Source organism: Mixophyes fleayi, chromosome 2 (assembly GCF_038048845.1).
Source record: "Mixophyes fleayi isolate aMixFle1 chromosome 2, aMixFle1.hap1, whole genome shotgun sequence".
NCBI classification, from domain to species: Eukaryota; Metazoa; Chordata; class Amphibia; order Anura; family Limnodynastidae; genus Mixophyes; species Mixophyes fleayi.
The window spans coordinates 332,986,438-333,004,848 of NC_134403.1; the positions used below are offsets into that span (position 1 = coordinate 332,986,438).

The window sequence follows — 18,411 nt, forward strand, 5'->3', positions numbered from 1 at the left end:
CCCCAACTCAGCACAGGGGTCAGAAATGCCTAAGCGGCGAAGATGTTAAGTATATAGGCTCAAGCCTACAAAATGCCAAAGTACCTCAGTGACGTGTAGGATTACCAGACACATGCTGCACTGTAACCAGTTCAGATGCATTTGGCTTGTTTGAATATTAAGGGGCATATTCAATTAGCTTTCCGGTTTGCGGGATCGCGCAGGAACGGCCCGCGAAGTCAATCCACGGTACCGCAATAACGTGGATTTTCGTTCGCATCCCATAGGGTTGCGTACGAAAATCCGCGTTATTGCTGTACCGTATTACCGGCAATACTGCGCAGGTTTCGCGGTAACGCGAACCGGAAAGCTAATTGAATATGCCCCTAAGACTGCAGGCAAAACGGGCAATCTAGCAGTCTTGTGAATATTGGATTCAGTCTGCCATATAGCTGCATTTAGTACATTTTTATAGGCTTTGGGAGGTAATTAAGGCTGCATACCACTAGCAATTTTAATGGTCATAAAAACGCACACCAAACTCAAAACATATTTGATATGCATTTTACTGCTGTAGACTTCCCATGCTGTAAATGTAGAACATGCAACAAATAGCATTCTAAACAATGCTACCACAATGCAAGAAAAACGCTATTGGATATGGTAACACTAGCAATTGTAGTTCCTCTTGTCAGGCTTATTTACAAAGATTTGGGCAGGACCATTTTTACCTTGTGTTTCATGTCATTTTATGTACCACAATGTACAGCTCTGCGTAATAGGTCATAAAGGATTATGAGGACGGTAAGTAAAATAGGAATGAAGCAGAAAAACAGTATATAAACAAGTGTCAAGTATGTTTGTCATTGCAACATGGATGAGGGTATCTCCTACCATGGCCACCGTAGTGAAAGATTATCTTTGATTAAGTTATGTTAGAGGTTGACGAGCAAGGAATTCTTTCACAGCTGTTTTACACCCCATAAATAAAAAATAAAAATAATAATAATACATTTGTTTATACAATTTAAGCATCATAATAATGAACTGAAATGTTGTATTGCGCAAAAACATTTTATTACAATCCATGTATAGAATTAAATGAAAGCTGTGAGGGAAAAAAAAAATAAAACATAAAATAAAAAACAGCTATTGCTCCAATCTGTCCGTCTTTATATTGGTGACAACCGGTTTATACACATAATCTATGGTTTTCCTTGGGGAATATATTCCTACAAAGGATAAAAAACAACCAGAACCTAAAATTCACAGACACAGTTTCGCAATGGTCATTGCTAGTGCAGAAAAGCTTCGTTCATATGTAGGTCTGATAGAAAGAAATATTTTATAAAAACAGGTTTGGTCTTTACTTTTTAAAGGAGTTCAGCATTTGAGCCACAGGATAAAAATAATAATTAAAAAAACAACAAAAAAAAAAACAATTTTCAATGGTTTTAACATTAATGTGCCACCTCCTCACCTGAATATAAAAAGGTGAGCTTTTCTGCTCTCTATAATCATCATCGTTTATTTATATAGTGCCAGCAAATGCCGTAGCGCTTCACAACTGGGTCAAAACTTGGTGTGATGGCTTTTAAATGTGAAATGGACCAGTTACCATAAGGTGCAGGACAATTAATATAATTAGGACTGGCTATCTGCCATCTAGGAAGCAAGTTTAGTATCGTCCAAGACAAAAAACAAAACAAAAACAAAACAAAAAACTCCTCAGGGGCAATGATTTAAAACATACATACACCATACTAGAGCAAAAAAAAAATAAAAAAAAAATAAACCACTGCAAATATTTACAGAATAATGATTAAAGACATTATGTCTTCTTTACAAATAGTTGTAAATTGGTAGTTGTCCAATAATCCACTTTTTTTCTTTAAAACTTCTCTACATATTAATGTGGAACTTTAGCTCATTAATAATTACATTCTGCTAATAGCAGGCCTGGGGCCAGGCAGGCTGATATCCATTTATCATTTTTTACACGACTCTAGAATTCCCTGTTCAGGATCCCGGCAGCTCGCTGCTCGGCCTGAAGCTCTCTTTAAGAAAAGTCTTCCAGGCCATGAATTGAGACATTACTGTTGGAACATGCAGTTCTGTATTCCAAAGCGTTTCAGTCATCGCTGTCCGACAGGGTTTCATACTGTGATGAAAGGAGAGGTGAAGGCTCCCGTTCCCATATCCTGCTCTGCTGGTGGGCAGAACTTTGTGTCATGGAGGAGGGTGCGCATGCTATAGACGATGGAGGAGTATTGTTCAGCATTCCCATAGTCAACGGGTTGTACGGGAACTGGGTGGACCCTGAGGAAGAGAGGTAAAACAATACGCATTTCATGAAATTCTAAATGTAAGTGACAACACTTGAGTTATGTTCAGTGAGTGTGACCTATAGTCTCATATCATCTTGTGGATGACTATAAAAATTCTGTTGAGGGGTAAGGTAATTACACCAGTACTGTTTTTTTGTAGCATATTAACACCGATGTGGGCAGCCATTTTGAAATCTTATGCGTGTTCTAAATGTTTCACTCATAACATATATAAAGCCTTGTGTTGCAGGCAACGTTTTAAACATAGCTAATATTCTTGGGTAATATTGAATACACTGGATGACTATTGGGGCTGCCAAGAGGAATCTCGGCACAGGTGGTACCGCTTTTCGGGGGCCCCTTTCCTATACTGTGTGAGCAACCACGTCTAAAGACGGAGCTGCGCCCATAGTATATGGGGACATGTCCGCGTGCACAGCTTTACCACAAATAATCACACAAAGCAATATGCAGCTACACTACAAAATAAGGCTTATATTAATATTGTGTACCCACAGTCTCATAAATGTATATATATAAAGTTATTGATAAAACAAATGTACTCTTTATGAGAACCAAAAACCACCAAGTGCAGCATCTATTTCCATGCACAACAATAAAGAGCTTAGAGTCAACATCAACTAATCCAAAGTTTTGTAACCCATTAATATATAAGGCGACGCCACAGGTTTTTTATGCCAATCCTTACAGTAAAGCAATTAAGATACTAGACATTTTCTTGACGGAATACAAAAAAAAGAAGGTAACAATACTTGAGTAAAATGCATTCTGCCTACCTTTGTTTAAATAACAAGATATTATAGAAAAGTAATTTATTCATAGTTTCTGCAACATACATTTTACAATATTGCAGCCAGTGTGCTGTGTGGGGGCCGTTACGTCTGTGTGCTCACTCTCACCTGTGGAAGAAGGTCGGTCTTCCCAGGCCCACGCTGGAGCCTGCCTGTAATCTCCTTCTGAATGAACGGAGGAGACGGAAGAGGGCCGTTCAGCCCCCATGTATGCCTGGCTGCCAGAAATGGGGGACTTCATTTTGCGGCTGCCAGATTTACTGATCAGCTTTTGCTTGGTGGTTCCTCCGCCTGTAACATGGAGAACTTTGCATATAAGGTAATCTGAAAGGGCTGATGAAAGAGTCATTGCTGCAGGAGAACCCTGCAGTGCTTCAACAGAATTGTGGCCCTTTTAAAAGTGAATGGAATGACGACCTCCATATATTACCTGCGGGGGGAACAACAAGGGAAGCACCCTGCTTTGATGGTTTATACGTGTTGGGTGTGTGAGGTTACATTGCCACTCCGTGATGCTGTACTGCTACATACTTTTAGAAGATTACAATGACATCTTAAAAATAGACGAATGCATTTAAGTTAATGTTTATCTATCTACGGAAAAAAAAGTTTTACTGCAGCAGTCACATTTTCTGTAAGAATTTGGCTTTAGGAAAGATTTTAGGGAAAATTTAAAATGTGCATGTTCCGGTTTTCTCCAAATACCAACCTGAATTGGGGGATGGATTTGCTTCTTCTCTGCGGGCATCATTGTTTGAAGAGCCTGAAGAGTTGCCTTGTGCTACTCCCATCAGGACACCATGGTCATCTGATTTGTCATCAAAATTGCCCATTAAAGCTTTGCGGATAATGTCTTCTAGACCCAGGTTACTGGCAGGATCAGCAAAGGAATGCCCCCGAGAGCTGATGGCTCCTGTGCAGAAGAACAAGGAGACAGAACAATTACTATTGTAATAAGTGAATTTAGTGGCATAACTGAAGGCACTTGGACAAGATCTGAGTTTGGTCCCTTCTCACATTTTCCGGCCATTTGATAAAACCCTCCACAGAGATGCTTTACCATCTTCCCTTACATGAAGCTCCAAACTGAGAAACTTCTACACCTGCTAAACAGGCCAACATTTACTTCCACAGTGAAAAAGAAAGTGGAAGACAAGCAGCGCTGACCCCGTGCAGCTACGCCACTAAGTAATTCAACATGAAACGAGAATGGTACAACGCTGACCCACTACGTCACTAAGTGATTCTAGATGAAACGAGAATGGTATGACGCTGACCCCGTACAACTACACCACTAAGTGATTCTAGATGAAACGAGAATGGTATGACGCTGACCCCGTACAACTACACCACTAAGTGATTCTAGATGAAACGAGAATGGTATGACGCTGACCCCGTACAGCTACGCCACTAAGTGATTCAACATGAAACGAGAATGGTACGACGCTGACCCACTACACCACTAAGTGATTTTAGATGAAATGAGAATGGTATGACGCTGACCCCGTACAGCTACGCCACTAAGTGATTCAACATGAAACGAGAATGGTATGATGCTGACCCACTACGTCACTAAGTGATTCAACATGAAACGAGAATGGTACGACGCTGACCCACTACACCACTAAGTGATTTTAGATGAAACGAGAATGGTATGACGCTGACCCCGTACAACTACACCACTAAGTGATTCTAGATGAAACGAGAATGGTATGACGCTGACCCCGTACAGCTACGCCACTAAGTGATTCAACATGAAACGAGAATGGTATGATGCTGACCCACTACGTCACTAAGTGATTCAACATGAAACGAGAATGGTACGACGCTGACCCACTACACCACTAAGTGATTTTAGATGAAATGAGAATGGTATGACGCTGACCCCGTACAGCTACGTCACTAAGTGATTCAACATGAAACGAGAATGGTATGATGCTGACCCACTACGTCACTAAGTGATTCAACATGAAACGAGAATGGTACGACGCTGACCCACTACGTCACTAAGTGATTCAACATGAAACGAGAATGGTATGATGCTGACCCACTACGTCACTAAGTGATTCAACATGAAACGAGAATGGTACGACGCTGACCCACTACACCACTAAGTGATTCTAGATGAAACGAGAATGGTATGACGCTGACCCCGTACAACTACACCACTAAGTGATTCTAGATGAAACGAGAATGGTATGACGCTGACCCCGTACAGCTACGCCACTAAGTGATTCAACATGAAACGAGAATGGTATGATGCTGACCCACTACGTCACTAAGTGATTCAACATGAAACGAGAATGGTACGACGCTGACCCACTACGTCACTAAGTGATTCAACATGAAACGAGAATGGTATGATGCTGACCCACTACGTCACTAAGTGATTCAACATGAAACGAGAATGGTACGACGCTGACCCACTACGTCACTAAGTGATTCTACATGAAACGAGAATGGTATGACGCTGACCCACTACGTCACTAAGTGATTCAACATGAAACGAGAATGGTACGACGCTGACCCACTACGTCACTAAGTGATTCAACATGAAACGAGAATGGTATGATGCTGACCCACTACGTCACTAAGTGATTCAACATGAAACGAGAATGGTACGACGCTGACCCACTACACCACTAAGTGATTCTAGATGAAACGAGAATGGTATGACGCTGACCCCGTACAGCTACGTCACTAAGTGATTCAACATGAAACGAGAATGGTATGATGCTGACCCACTACGTCACTAAGTGATTCAACATGAAACGAGAATGGTACGACGCTGACCCACTACGTCACTAAGTGATTCAACATGAAACGAGAATGGTATGATGCTGACCCACTACGTCACTAAGTGATTCAACATGAAACGAGAATGGTACGACGCTGACCCACTACGTCACTAAGTGATTCTACATGAAACGAGAATGGTATGACGCTGACCCCGTACAGCTACGTCACTAAGTGATTCAACATGAAACGAGAATGGTATGATGCTGACCCACTACGCCACTAAGTGATTCAACATGAAACGAGAATGGTACGACGCTGACCCACTACGTCACTAAGTGATTCTAGATGAAACGAGAATGGTATGACGCTGACCCCGTACAGCTACGTCACTAAGTGATTCAACATGAAACGAGAATGGTATGTTAGTGCACCCGTAAACAATCTTTACAATACATTATTAATAAAATAAAAAATATTATAAGTTCATTGATGTGAATCAAGCCTACTACAATAGGTGGAAAAAGACACTACTCCGAGCAAATGTAATGGATGGGAAACAAATTTAGCTGGGAAAAATGTTGTTATAGTCTTTTTAGCTTTGGGATAGATATCCAAGGTGAATCCCTTCAGAGTACACAACTCTGAATACTTACAGCTGAAAATATAATCCATTCCTGGAACTACAGTTAGGTTTCCCCCCCCTAGGTTTTAGTGCAATGTCACTTTTCATTGTGCTGCAAACATAAGTTACCATAAGGATGTTTATTCATTAACATTAGCCACTGCCCCAGCAGAAAACACACAGACACAGAAGCAGTAGGTCAATTTAATAAGAAGCCCAGTAACCTACCGGTATAATTTTGGACTGCTCAAGGGACAGCAGTAAGCATAAGGAGAACATGCAAACTCTGGTCAGAGATGTACTCTGAGCCTCAGTACTAATGCTAATTACAATGACCGCGATTAAATATAAATAAGACTATTGGAGAATAATACCCCCATATCCTCAAACTGATCTTCAAATTCATGTCACACATTTGTCTCCCATCAGCCAATACATAAACATCAGAGCTGTCCAAATGAACAGTTTAGTGCTCAATTTACTAGTTCCCAATGATCTGATAGGCAGAAGACTGGTGACTAATGCAGAGTGGATACTTATTTAACACATCATGCACCAGTTTTCAATAACGTCCCTAATAATAATAAAGCAACCCCTCAGTTATGATCTTAGTTTTATTAATGCTTCCTTTATATTTCCTCAGTTTGTACAGGGTAAAAGATTGTCCGGTCACTTGCGTAAATTCAAATGAATCCGTAATGTAACTACTAGGAAAACAAAGCATTCTGATTTCGCTGACAAAAATGCGCACGCAGTGTTTCTAGGCAAGAAATACTTAAGGCAACACGTGGAAGTTCCCAAAACTTCAAAAACTTGAATTTTGAAATATAATCAGATATTAGTACTAGTGTCATAAATAAAGAACAATTATGGGATGCACTGGTCTTACCCGAGGTAGTGACGGCCGGCAGGTTAAAGATCTCTGTTCCTGGTTGAGCAGCTGCTGCAATATATAAATTCAACTTTCATTCGCAAGACTCTATTGTAACAGACACGTTAGATAGTATTTATTGGTTACATATTAATAAAATGAATGCAGAGCAAGTATAGATAACCTATCACTTTATTTTATATGCAAATAGTTGCTTATTAAAAAAAAAAAAAAAAAAAAAAAAAAAAGGAATCATACAAATACCACCTAGAATGAAAAACACAATAACCATAGGTAATATTATACCAAGCAGCTGATCTTGGTATCTCTTAGCAATTTACGGTCCTGTACCCATAAAGCAACTTAGGAAGCCTCTCTTACCTATACAGTGGAGGCAGCCATATTGCCAAATCCAAAAATAATGAGATGACAGCCTAGCAATTCACTAGGAACCAACACCTCATATAAACGGGTTCCTTGTGAGTTGATGGACTGTATTCTAAAGACATGTTAAGTGTTCTGTAATAGAATGGATGGGCTCTAAAATATATACATTATTATATAATGCACGTATATTACCAAGCAAGATCATTCTTTTCTCCATATGTACCTCTATGTTCTCTGAGCTATATGTTCCTCCCCTATTTTTTCAGATTTATCTTGTACATGATTGAAGCAACTGTGCCTCACTTATATAGAAGGCAAACTCAGTTTGAGAATCACTGAACAAACCAGGTCTGACGGTGATTATCCACCGCTCAGTGTCACGTCCCCTCTGCCCGTTTCCCGTAAGGTTGATGGTGTTGCCCTCTCCCCTGTGAGCTGCCAGTGGGTTATCACTGACTCTACCTTCAACTTCACCCCCAACATCCAGCCGCTCGCCCAATCCTGTCGTCTCCACCTTCACAACATTGCCAAGATTCGCCCTTTCCTCTCTCTGGATGTCACCAAGACCATTGTCCATGCTCTTGTTACCTCCCACCTTGATTATTGCAATCTCCTCTTTGGACTTCCTGTCACGTCTGTCCCTCCTGCAATCTGTCCTGAGTGAGGCAGCGGCGTGACTAGTCTTCCTCTCATGCTGTTCCTCTCTGCAAAGCCCTATTGCTTCCTGTTCCCTCCACGATACAATCCAAGCTGCTTACCCTCATCTCAGCTCTCTGTGTGTCCCATAGTATTGCTTCCCTACTCACACACTATGTTCTGTCAATGACCTTCACCTCTCCCATCACCCCCTCACACTCCCGCCTTCAGGATTTCACCACATTTGGAATTTCCTGCCCCATCTGACTAGACTCAACCCCAACCGCCTATCTTTCAGATGCACCCTCAAAACTCACCTTTTCACACATGCCGACTCTGCCCCACCCCAAGACAATTCCCTCTTAAAGCTCCACCTGTCCCTTCCACTCCTTTCCCTCCACTCCTATCGTCTTCATTTGCTTCCCCACCCCATCTTAAACATCTTCCACCTCGCTTCCCACCACCCCTATATCACTTGTTTGTTTCCCCGCCTCTCACAAGCATGGTCCTCCCTACTTCCCATCTCCGCATCCTCTCTGAAAGGTTTTCCTTTGTGTAATGTAGCTGCTGTCTCTATAATCTCTTCATGCATTGATGTTTACTGATGTTATTCTTTCTCTTGCCCCTCACATACTTGTATTTTATTCTGTTCTATTTTTGTGGATTGTACAGCGCTGCAGATTCTATGGCGCATTATAAATAAACTATGATGATGAATTATCAAATTTTACTTATTAAAATTTATCTTAAACATTCTGTATTTTCATTTTGCAATATGTTATGGTATAGAATAGTTGAACCATTGTACCGAGAACCACCCATAATATCCTGCACAGATTGGTACTGTCCAGCACTATGGCATAAAGCTAAGATGTGCCCCCTGTGGGTCCAGGATCTGTCTTTGCAGTCCCCCAATTGGCAGATCTATAATACATTCTATTGGGAAATACCTCTCTTAGGGGCCTAGAACAACCCCATACTAAGACTTGCTGATCATCACTGGTCTATGTATAGTCACAAATGAATTGGATATATTCAATTATTCTAACATGCTGGTTAACACTACAACATCCTGTAGTATCAATGAAGCAACATTATAATCTTTGGTTGTTTAAAAAACAAAAACATACCACAAAGTAAGTAATGTGATCTTAAATGGAAAGTGCCAGATTTAAATATATGGCTACTTTTCACTTTTATATATCATAGGTTTGATACAACAAATAGGTATACATTATTCTGTATGAACAACATTATTAAGAGGGGTAAGAATCAACATATTTATGAGTAACATAACACGACTTATTAGTTGAGTATTAGTCGTTCCAGTATGTTTGATTGCGGCCACCCCCAAATTAGTAACAGACAGAGAAGAAAGATGACAGTCAGGTCCCACTTACCCATGTCAGAGTCACCGCCACCAGAGGAGTTTAACTTACGAAAAATCTCTTGTTTCTTGAACATCACCATAGGGGAGGTGTTTTCCAACTTGGTGAAGAAGGAGGGGAGATAATTTATATTTCCTGGTGAACGAGAGTCGTTCCTGTGCAACAAAAAATAAATATATAAGGACATAGACAATGGATTATTGAAATGGATAAAGATTTTATAGTTTAGAATCAGCTTGTAAGCCTGTCTATTGCACTAGGAAACTTGCTGGGACAAATATTTGAAGGAAGTGGTTAGAGACCAAGACAAGTCAGTACTGAACATTAATGTATATCAAAGTCGGTGTATTACGGAGCTAAATCAGTGAAGGGTTCACACTCCAAGGAACTGTACAAATATTGTAGACTGATGGGAGGGGAAAAAAGAAATGCGACAGACATGAAAACGATGTCTCCCTAGCAAATGGTAACCTTTGTATGCAGACTTGCTAGCCACTCTTATGGAAGTCAGGTTAAGCGCTGCAACAGGATCATTTTTGCGTTAATCCGTTAATAGTTTCATTAGACAAACAAGGAGATTAAAAAAAGGGTTATTCTGTGTTCTTGTAATTAATAATTCAGTGCAAAGAGATATCAGATGGAACATTTCACTTGACAACAAAAAACAGTTAATGGTAAAGTGAGATGTTGTGGTGACTTTGTTGGTTGATCATACAGCATGAACACAAGATTATAAAGAAACCGTATTCGGCAAATGAGAACATATCTTAATCAGGAGGAAAATATAAAAATAAATACTAACACACATAAAACACTGGTGCAAACAGTTCGCTGACACTAGTGTGGTATCTGATCAGAGATAATCGTGTGTGCAACTATATATTACACCAGGAACTGGTCTACAGCTGTATCCTGGTGGCTGTACTTAGCTAAGGGAGGTCTACCAGCATTAGAATGGGAGGTGCCAGATCCCCAACTATCAACTATTAGGAGGAGTTTGACATTTCCAGTCTATTGTGAGAACCTACCTTTGTTCAGCAGGCTCTGGTCTCTGTGACATTAACATCAGGTTGTCTTGTTTAGCATGCATGATGGGAACCTGTGGAGGCGATATCGGCTCATACGGCTCACTGATGTGCCCTCTGTCTGGTGACTTTCCTGGCCTGTTATAAAGACACAACCTGCTTACTTTCACCACTGCACTATTACGACATGGGCCATCAAGGATTTAGGTCTTGTAAATATCATACCATAGTCATTTGGTCAACTTATTTGGCTTACACATTTCACCCCCTGCCCTTATTCTACGTTATCCCCTTTTCTATATGCAGTAACCATTATGTGGAACAATGGTGTAATGTATGAGACTACACCAGCTATGTATGGACACAAATAATCCATGCATCGCATTACCTTCCACGAGGCTTGTCGGGCATATTTTCAGGCGACACCCTAGAGGCCGGCCGCTGGTGGTGAACAGGCTGGGCCTGCGATTCAGGGCTGAACCTATTAGATGGCTTGGATCGGACAGGTGCTGGCGGCGGGGCAGTGCTCTGGAATGTAGATGTGGGGGGCTGCTGAGAGGCCTGGGTGGCGGACTGATTCCTGGCAAAGTCTTGTGTTATAATGTGCTGAGAGAAGAAAAATACATTTGACAGAGATGTGAGTTAAACATATAAATAAAACAAAAAAGAAAGAGACAAGTATCCTTATATTGGCAGGATGAATACAGGACTCCGCTGATCTTTTTTATTTTTTTCATGGCCTATAAATATTTTTAAATGATCTGCTTTACACAACAAATCACATACCATCTTGCTTATATAAAACACCATGTAAAAGCGCTATACAAAAAGTTCAAATTAAAATAATTTTTACATGTGAAAACTTCTTTATATTTATTTTTTTGCAATTCTTGTTTGCAGTATTTTATTTCTATACTCTAAGTTTCCTAACCAACAACATTATGTTGCATCAATTCACATGTGAGAGCACAATGGATGGAATAACAGGGGATCATTACGTAAGAACACACTTTGGGCGGTATGATGCATGTATAAAAATGTTTATGACATTTACATGTAATAGACCGCCACAAATAAATTCATAATCATGAAGTGGGAATAAGGAGAACCAAGGCTTTTCAGTTTTTTTTCATTTGGAAAACAAATAGAAACAGGTCAGCAGTTGTATGACTTCCAGGAAGCCAGGTCTGGAGGACAGATGTGATTATACGTGTGTACTCCTCTTACACTTACACATATGTGATCTGCGAGTGTGATCAGCCTATGCGTTTGAGGCACGTGTGTGGGTGCTGGCTGCTGTGGGGAGGGGGACTCCTGTTGTGGCCGGTAGCGGCTGGGCTGTGCTTCATATTGTCGGCTGTTATCATCTGCATCAGAAGAAGACAAGTCATCCATCAAGGCGTGAGGCCTGCATGCTATGAGAGTGCTTGTTCTCTCTAGTATCTATAAAGGCATCTGCAGGCTACAGAGCACTTACTTTCTGGCTGGCTTGGTTTAGCGACTTCCTGTTGGTAAGTTTCTTTTTCCTGTATCTGCACTGGTGAATTTGCTGGGCTGATTACTTCTATGGTGTCCCTGGGAGGCTCGAAGCGATGAGAAGACACTACAGAAAGCATACAGGCATCAGTATTACCAATATCGATATTGCGCTGGCGTTTTTCTTTTTTAAATGATTAATAAAGAAATAAAAAAAGGATAAAATAATGTTAATTACACTGAAGGCAAGTTAGAGCACACGCTTCCTTCCTCTCTAGCTCATCAGTATAAAAAAAATAAATAATCAACAGTCTTCAAACAGAGGTTAGATTATTGATACATATATTGTCCATTCTCTATACAGTATACATTACATTTCAAAATCAAAGGTTAATTACATAACAAAATGATGAATTGATCGTAATATATAAAATGTACAGAATAAAAAAAACAACAAAAAACTGGATTATCTTACATAAAACTATCTCTTTATGACGTTGGATACTGTATGCACACATTTTTTTCTTGAATTACAACCTATTGTCATCACAGGTTAGGCTTTCTCCTCTATGACTCACATCCTTGTTCTGGTGCTCAACAGATCAGCGAAGGTGACTAGTAACTCTTTTACATAAGGACACACTGATTTTGGGTTTACCAATTTTTTTTCTTCTGCAAAATGTTTTGCAAATAAAGAGACATACATCTACTGTTACAGACCTAAACAAAGGTAACATTATTGCTTTGTGAAGGATCATTCAAAAGGAAATAGTCATTCATTGCTTAGCCTACATGCAACAACACTGCTATATAATTCATCAGTGAAATGCCTTCTATAGTTAGGAATGATTTCTGAAAGCTAGTAAGGTTTCCAAAAAAATTGCAAAGATCATTTTTTTCTTTCACACTTATCTGGTATTCTTCTGAAGATGCCAAGTACATTGGGGTATTAAAACAGTTTCAAAACAACAATAAAAAACTAAAAAACTTCCAATAAACAATACTATGAAGACTTGAGTGCACCTGCATCTAAAAGCAGACGACTGAAAATCCTGGAAGAGAGTTATTTGTACTAAGATGAAAACGTCCACTTACTGCTACTGGAGGAATCGGAGCTCTGTGAACTTCTCTCACGAACATCTTTGTCAGAGGCGATCTGCTGTGTAATGATGACATCGATGAAGTTGGCCGCGGTGATGGTGGTCTTTCCTCGAGTTCTTAACTCCTCCACATAGCGTGACTTGGTATGTGCAGTTTTATCTTTGCCAGCTTCGGAGTATACAGCTGGGGATGGCTGGCTCTGTGACTTGCTACTAGAGAAGCTAGATGAGGTGTATGGACTTTGCACCAATCTACGCTCAGATTCCATTTGTTGTTGCTCTAGTGCTGCACGCCTGGCCATGTTCTCCTCTGATCGTGTGGAATCAAGCTTACTTTCCTTTGGCTTGCCAACTTCCATTTGTGGTGCAGAAGCTGCTGCATCTACTAGGGCAGCTAATGCATCAGCGGCAGTGCTGTATCGGGAGGCTGGAATTCCCTGGGTGATAGAGGGCCCGCCAGGATTAAGAGGCCTGGTGGGTTATAGGAAATGACATTAAGTTAAAAGTCAAATACACACCTTACCTCTGTTTTTTCCCCACTATGCTCCTGTTGCAGGACTTTACCAGACTTTTTTAACGGCATTACTAATTCTCCTTGTACAGTTTACCATGTATTAGAGAACCAATGCTTATTATTCCTGGACTACAAGCCCTTTATCGCCTCCCACAGACATCCTATCAATCTTATCCATATGTTCTAATCCTCACACAATATGGTGGCTCTGGAGTCTACAGTCAGGGCTGTTCTGACCACATGGAGAGGAGTCGGTCACTAGAGTGGTGGCTAGGCTCACATTAAGTGAAAATACAGGGCAGGCAAAGGAAAGTAAAACACCACCCCCTAAACCCGCTGATGGACGTGTAGAATCCATCTATTTTGTACGCCTGCAACGTAGTATAGTAACTTGTAGATCTAAAAGGAAATTAAAAAATATATGCCATTTTCTTAAGTAACGCTTTCTATTCTAGTTTGTGCAAGCCAGCCCTGTAGAACTAGTTATTTCTTAACACTTACACCATATATGTCTGTGCTACTTCTGGGTTAGGGGCACTTTCTAAGGTCATGATTGTTACATGTCACATGTGCTCTCCTAAATGATTTAATTTAACCATGGAAAAAAGCTAATTCTGATCAGCTCCCTCCTGTGTGATATTTCCCACCTTGTACAGACATAGTGTTATACTCTATGGGGCATATTCAATTGTCGCGGATTTCCGCGGCATTCAAACTACTACCGTTGTTATGGTAGTAGTTAGCTGGATTTCAGCTCGCGGCTCAGGGAGCTGAAATCCAGCGAGAAAACTACCGTAATAAAGCGAGATTTTCTGCGTTTCCGCCGACAATTGAATATGCCCCTATGTCTACTAAATGCAATGTCCTGTACTAAGCACAATTAAGCAAAGGAAATGCTAAAGGTTAAAATGCCTTTTAATGAGAACAAAAAGGCCAACATTTATATTATGACCTAGCTAAAAATGCTGCATTATAATACGCACAGTATTTGACACAAAATTCCAAAGTGTACAGTCACTGAAATATACTTACATGATTCTTAGTTGTGCAGTGTCTAAAGGCGTGATAACACTTTTCCCATTAGCTCCATGTAATATACTTGGCCTCTGCTGGATCATGTTCTCCTGAGGACGCACTGACGGCGAGGGGGAGCGCACGTATCCGTGACTACCCGGCCTGCCAGGCTGCTCTGTCACTGCACATGAATAAGGGCTTGTTAGACACAAATGCATTCACAGATAATGCACCCATATTAATAAGTGTTAAACATAGATTCATAAAGTAATATCAAAGCAGTTGTGTTGTAATAGTCTGCAGTAACTATGGAGAGGACGACATGAGGAGTATGTATTCAATGGAGAACAAAGATGGATCCCCAATGATTCTTCACCCGTCACTCTGATTCAGCAACAGATTTCCCTCGTGCTCAACAAGACTGGCAAGTGTAGAATTACTGCTGAGCCATCTGGTAAAGAGATGGGCAACCATGATGGAGCTCAATTACACCTAAGGCAGCACAGTGGCACAGCTTTTAGCTTTGCTGCCACACAGAGTCCTGGTCAGAACTGAACCCATGACCCCAGTGCTATCTGTGTGGAGTTTGCATATTCTCCCTGTGTTTGCTTAGGTTCCTTCCACAGACCAAACCCACCCACCTCCACAAAACACAAACTAAGACATACTGGTAGGTAAACTGGCTTCTGACAAAAAGGGCATACTTTATACAGTGCTGTGTCGTATGACTGGTGCTATATAAATGATACGTACAGGTAGGAATAAACTCATTAATGAGCTCCTGAAGATGTGACCAATAAAAAAATAAAAATTGTATATTCTAAAAATGAAGGTAGTCAATGACTGATGTTCAAATGCTAAAAAAAATCCAGCAGAAATTATAGCTAGATCTGGCAGACTGAATAATATACTCTAAAAGGCACGGCCTAGAAGTAGATGTGATTGGTGTGCTCCAGTAAAAAAGTAAAGCTACTTACCAGTCCGTAGGTAATGTTCATTCTGAGCGGAAGCAGCCGCAGCAACCATTCTCTCTCGCTCCCTCTCCCGATCTCGCTCTCTTTCCCGCTCTCTATCACGCTGTTCCTTTTCTCGCTCTCGTTCGCGCTCTCTCTCACGCTCCCTTTCCCGCTCAGCATTGGCAGAGGATGCAGCACTTAAATGTGATGGATGACCTAAGAAAGACACTGGGAAATTATATTTCCAGTTACCTAGTCCATAATGGGTAGGAGTGAGAAGAGCATGATAACACACATACACACACAACTTTCCTTTTCACTGCAACTGAGGTGTTAAAAAAAATAATTAGACTGAAATTAAATATGAAAAGTGAGGTAACTATTGATCTATACTAAATATTGCCAGAATATGCCCTTTTTCTACCAAACATGCTACCAAAACTTTAACCCACTCGCTCATCTCCTCTCTCCTGCCTCGACTACTGCAACCAGCTTCTACAGGCCTTTCCCACTTCAATCCATCTTAAATGCTGCATCAAGACTGACCTTCCTCTCTCACAGCTACACTTTGCATAACTCTACAGTAGCTTCCTGTGTACTCCTGAAACCAATTCATATTACTTATCAATATCTACAAAGCCCTCAACAACTCCATCCCTACATACGTCATCTCCAAATACTCTTCATCCTGCTATTATATCTACCTCTGACTTGCCCGTTGTCTCATCTCTGGTAAATACCTCGCCCCGTCTAGAAAACTTTTTACTTGCTGCTACCCACTTATGGAATTCCCCACTACTCCCAATCAGACTCTTCTACAGCATTAAAAACTTTAAATGCTCTCTAAAAAACCCAACTCTTTATTAGAGCTTACCCTACTCCCACTTATACTAGCGACACAACTGTCTAAATCTCCACTCTAGTCACACTCCTTCCTCTTGTCTCAGCTGTGCCCACTTTCAACTGGAATGTGAGCGGGACCATGCCTACCCTGTTTTTGCACCAGTATTTATTTTGTCTACCTTGTATGTCCCTGGTTTAGGTATGACCTGTTTTCCCCACTGTCTAGAACTACCATTACAGCACCTTACAAATCAATGCGAGTAATAATCATAAAGGTGAAATGTATCGGTGCATCTAGAACAGAGCTGTTTGATGGACAGTCTGTAGGCCAGAAGTAGCCCTCAGTATCCCTGCCAATCTCCACTGACTAATATATGAAATCAATGCTTCACAGTACTCCTCCCGTGAGCAATCAAGTCTAACTTACAGGTGGCATTCATCATGTAAATACTCCAAGAGCACTGACTTACATCTTATCTAGAATATCAGAATTAATGGGTGCAGGTTTCATAAATGTATTAATGTATGAAGTGTCCAAAACATGGGGGCTGTATTTTATGGACAGAGTAAAATTCATGTAATGGAAGTGTCCCTATTTTCTGTTTAATTGCAAAACAATAAACACAAAATCATCAACAAACCTGGAGACATAGAAGCTGGGTTGTAGGGTCTGGGAGGGAAAGCTAGCTGTGTCCCTGGTATGTATGTAATTCTGTCCATCGGTGGAGTACTCGTTCCTCCGGGGTGAGGGACCAAAATAGTAGGTGGCATGTTGGTTAAGTCTATAATTCCTGTTTAAAGAACAAAAATAATGCACCAATTTGTACCAGGCAAGTAGTATGCAGTTAAAGTAATACCTAGCAACCGGGGTACAGTGAAGAAATTCAATCACAAATGTGCAAACGTTGCCTTACCTCGGGCTCCTGGATACGGAATGGCTAACCCTTGCTCTCTTGGGGAAAGCCCTCTGACATCCGGCCTTAAATTAACCTGCATCTGCTGGGAGGTGATGTAGTCATTTAAGATGGTCTGCCGTGTGTTCTCCATGGCATAGAGCTGGTACTGGCTTGGGTAGCCAGGGGTTGGGGACAGCTGTCTTTGAAACAAGTAGGCTGCAGCAGCTGGTGAAAGAAAGGTGCAAGATTATTGCAAATTTAAATTCAGTTTGTTTACTTTGCGCCTAGTACCTAATGCAACATGGTCTTGAGCAGAACAGCAGCATGGGTGTGTCTGTTTTACTTCTGAAAACAAAGACTTTTTTTCCCCCCAAAGCTGCATTGCCCAAATAGTCTTCAACTTTTTATTTTTATTTTACTTTAACATGTAGAATTTAGAATCTTTACTCCCAGATCCATGACTGTAATGCCCTCATATATGACTGGCATTTGACAACGGTGAAATTCAGAGCGGTAGTGGTTATTATTTGTGCATTGTACCGATTACTATTTAATTGGATTACTGAGTGGTAAACTGCAAGAGCCCAAGTGAAATTACCAAGAGGCATGTGCTAAAGGGGGCACTGTCCTGCAGTTATTTTTGCCAACAACTTTACTAATGAGCCACGGTGGCATATTTGAGACAGAAAGTATGCCAATTACTAATATATAGTCCAATTGTCATTAGTGACACATAAACATTAGGAGCATGAACTTTTTTTCCTAATGAATGAGGCAATAAATAATAAACCATGGTGATTTTATGTTAACCAAAAGGATTAACCTA

At 40.7% G+C, this 18,411-nt stretch overlaps 1 protein-coding gene across 8 annotated transcripts in view; it reads right to left on the reverse strand.

The window, feature by feature from the left end:
- Positions 1-1,034: 1,034 nt before the first annotated feature.
- Positions 1,035-18,411, reverse strand: part of NCOR1 (nuclear receptor corepressor 1) — a 104,043-nt gene continuing 86,666 nt past the window's right edge. For 3 of the 8 annotated variants that reach the window (XM_075196931.1, XM_075196930.1, XM_075196925.1), the window contains 14 exons: positions 17,604-17,810; positions 17,331-17,480; positions 15,868-16,074; positions 14,909-15,071; positions 13,358-13,833; positions 12,264-12,389; positions 12,020-12,153; positions 11,175-11,392; positions 10,790-10,942; positions 9,774-9,916; positions 7,369-7,422; positions 3,828-4,031; positions 3,227-3,409; positions 1,035-2,298 (listed from right to left, as the gene is read on the reverse strand). In XM_075196931.1, the coding sequence (XP_075053032.1) occupies positions 2,111-2,298; positions 3,227-3,409; positions 3,828-4,031; positions 7,369-7,422; positions 9,774-9,916; positions 10,790-10,942; positions 11,175-11,392; positions 12,020-12,153; positions 12,264-12,389; positions 13,358-13,833; positions 14,909-15,071; positions 15,868-16,074; positions 17,331-17,480; positions 17,604-17,810 (2,606 nt within the window). In that variant the 3' untranslated portion in view covers positions 1,035-2,110. The remainder of the gene's footprint in view (positions 2,299-3,226; positions 3,410-3,827; positions 4,032-7,368; positions 7,423-9,773; positions 9,917-10,789; positions 10,943-11,174; positions 11,393-12,019; positions 12,154-12,263; positions 12,390-13,357; positions 13,834-14,908; positions 15,072-15,867; positions 16,075-17,330; positions 17,481-17,603; positions 17,811-18,411) is intronic. The other 5 variants (XM_075196932.1, XM_075196929.1, XM_075196926.1 and 2 more) reach the window with 4 other exon arrangements.